Source organism: Rhinoderma darwinii, chromosome 2 (genome assembly GCF_050947455.1).
Source record: "Rhinoderma darwinii isolate aRhiDar2 chromosome 2, aRhiDar2.hap1, whole genome shotgun sequence".
In the NCBI taxonomy this organism is placed as follows: Eukaryota; Metazoa; Chordata; class Amphibia; order Anura; family Rhinodermatidae; genus Rhinoderma; species Rhinoderma darwinii.
Genome location: NC_134688.1, coordinates 455,308,705 through 455,311,738, shown reverse-complemented (window position 1 = coordinate 455,311,738; position 3,034 = coordinate 455,308,705). Strand labels below are relative to the sequence as shown.

At 44.5% G+C, this 3,034-nt stretch overlaps 1 protein-coding gene across 1 annotated transcript in view; it reads left to right on the top strand.

The window, feature by feature from the left end:
* Window positions 1-997: 997 nt before the first annotated feature.
* The window catches only part of LTN1 (listerin E3 ubiquitin protein ligase 1), a 71,717-nt gene continuing 69,680 nt past the window's right edge, over window positions 998-3,034 (top strand). The window contains exons 1-2 of the mRNA XM_075851224.1: window positions 998-1,134; window positions 2,069-2,272. Of these exons, the coding sequence (XP_075707339.1) occupies window positions 1,093-1,134; window positions 2,069-2,272 (246 nt within the window). The 5' untranslated portion in view covers window positions 998-1,092. The remainder of the gene's footprint in view (window positions 1,135-2,068; window positions 2,273-3,034) is intronic.

Sequence of the window (3,034 nt, the reverse complement as noted above, 5' to 3'; positions counted from 1 at the left end):
TATACAGGGTTGAAGGGGTAATATACGGGGATGATGAGGGTTATATATGCGTATGATGTGGGTTATATACGGGTATATGGGGTCCCTGTATATAACCCCCATCATTTCTGCATATAATTTCCATCATCCCTGTATATAACCCCATCTTTCCTGTATATACCAGCCAGCAATCATCCCTGTATATAACCCCAACATCTCTGTATATAACCCCCATCAACCCTGTATATAACCATAATCATCCATGTATGTAACCCCATCATCCCTGTATATAAGTTGTTTTGTAGGAAAGGATGGTTGGATCCAGCGCTGACAGAGGTTAAAAGGAAACTTTTTCCAAGTTTTAATAGTTCTTAGTTAAAAGAAGATTTTCATTAGCGTATGTAATATATCTTGCAATGATAGGTTTAGAGGTAGGTAGCCTACGCGTTTCGGATGGTGTCTCCGTCCTTATTCATGGCTTAGAATGAAAACCCCAACATCTCTGTATATAACCCCCATCAACCCTGTATATAACCATAATCATCCATGTATGTAACCCCATCATCCCTGTATATAACTCATCATTCCTGTATGTAATCTCCATCATCACTGTATATAACCCCAACATCCCTGTATATAAACCCCGTCATCCCTGTATATAACCCCCATCATTCTGCACATTCAGTCTCCCTTCTTAAAAGTTGTCCACTATACAATTTGCAATATATATATGCTATATAAGCAATACCAAGTGTAAGAACCAAAAATAAATTTTTCCGTGCCCACTTCATTTTTTAACCCCTTCCCCACACAGACACACAAAAAGTCATAGTGGATTCTTGTACTAGCTTCTCTTATTATACTGCTACAAATTCATAAAATAGATAAATAGAATACAAGAAACTAGACCACAAATCCACTAGGACGTCTCCAGACATCACTGTACCAGCAGAATGCCGATAGAATCGATAAACTGAGGGCGGAAGTAGGGCAGCGTGCTCGCAGTTACTGATGACGCATTGAAATGACTTCGCAAGAAGTAATCGATCGCCGATCCGGTTGTACAGAAGTGGCGGGTCAGTGTGAGTCGCCGGTCCCGGTGTGAAGCTGAGGATGGGGGGAAAGAATAAGCAGAGGACCAAAGGAAATGTCCGGGTGAGTCATCCAGAGAGCCCCAGGGGAAGGGCGGAGGGCACGGCATTGACCATGTTCTGTCAGCTGGAGAACATACAGGCCCGGGCCTGGCAGCATTCAGCTGCTGGGCATGCTGGGATTTGTAGTTCCACCTCCGCTCCAGGTAGTCTGAGTTGGTTGGCACAGGGAGTGCATCCTGAGCAGCAGAGGTCATTGGCAGATGATTTGTACTACTTGGCCATGCATAGAAAATCATTGTGTCCTTTATAGGTGACCGCAGTGTTTCTTCACCGTACACCATAGAGCGCAATGGAAATAACTTGGAAAAAGTTGCACAACTCCTATCACACACAAGTTGCATTATGGGGCATGAGGCACATAGAGCCCCGCACCTCTTGTGCTAGAGGACCAGTCCAGAACTAGAAATGGGCACCCGAGATATTCATTCCGGTTTTGGTGACTCCGCTTTATTACTGGGCTCTCTGCTCCGGTGGTCCCGAACGGAGAATTGTATTATATTAGTTTTATGTATCTTCCTGAGTTCTGGATTATATGTATTTGTAAGGGTAGAAAACAATAAAAAAAAAAAAAAAAGGCTAATATAAAATCTGGTACTATCAAAGGATTACTAGAACGATTCGCATCCGGTCTTGCTGGGAGTTGTAGTTTTGCAGCAGCTGGAGAGCCGCAGTTTGCAGACCGCTCATGTAAAGCATACTCATTACCGAGGGAACTACATGTTGTCCTCCCGTCTACAATGTCTGCAGCACTATCCAGGTATCTTATTGTGATTTGGGATGTTATGGGGGTTACATAGTCGCCCCACTGTTACAGTACAGAGTTTTGTCCAGACTGGGTGAGAAATCTCCGCAGGTGTTATTGCTTTATATCATCCAGTCTATGTATTCAACAATCTGTTACTTTAAAGTCCATTTGGTGTTTTTTGGTTTTGTAGCCATCAAGCAGCGGAAGGGCCGCAGAGCTTCTTGCTAAGGAAAGTGGCACAGTACCCGGTTTTATTGGCTTTGGTACAGCACAAAGTGACCTGGGTTATGTCCCTGCCGTGCAGGGGGCAGAAGAGGTTGACAATCTTGTTGATGCAGATTTCCGAATGGTCCTGCGCAAACTCTCCAAACGTGATGTCACCACGAAGCTAAAAGTAAGGAAATGTATAAAGAAATCAGTGACATGTTCATTTTGATCATGTCAATGGAAATTCCTACCTTTTTTTTTCTTTAACGTTTCTCCTTCATTCCTCACCCTTTTCCTCCTTCATTTCCCACCCTTTCTCCCTTATTCCTCACCCTTTCCTTCCCTTTCCTTTCTTCCATCCTCACCCTTTTCCTTTCTTCCTTCCTCACCCTTTTCCTTTCTTCCTTCCTCACCCTTTTCCTTTCTTCCTTCCTCACCCTTTTCCTTTCTTTCTTCCTCACCCTTTTCCTTTCTTTCTTCCTCACCCTTTTCCTTTCTTCCTTCCTCACCCTTTTCCTTTCTTCCTTCCTCACCCTTTTCCTTTCCTCCTTCCTCACCCTTTTCCTTTCCTCCTTCCTCACCCTTTTCCTTTCCTCCTTCCTCACCCTTTTCCTTTCCTCCTTCCTCACCCTTTTCCTTTCCTCCTTCCTCACCCTTTTCCTTTCCTCCTTCCTCACCCTTTTCCTTTCCTCCTTCCTCACCCTTTTCCTTTCCTCCTTCCTCACCCTTTTCCTTTCCTCCTTCCTCACCCTTTTCCTTTCCTCCTTCCTCACCCTTTTCCTTTCCTCCTTCCTCACCCTTTTCCTTTCCTCCTTCCTCACCCTTTTCCTTTCCTCCTTCCTCACCCTTTTCCTTTCCTCCATCCTCACCCTTTTCCTTTCCTCCATCCTCACCCTTTTCCTTTCCTCCATCCTCACCCTTTTCCTTTCCTCCATCCTCACCCTTTTCC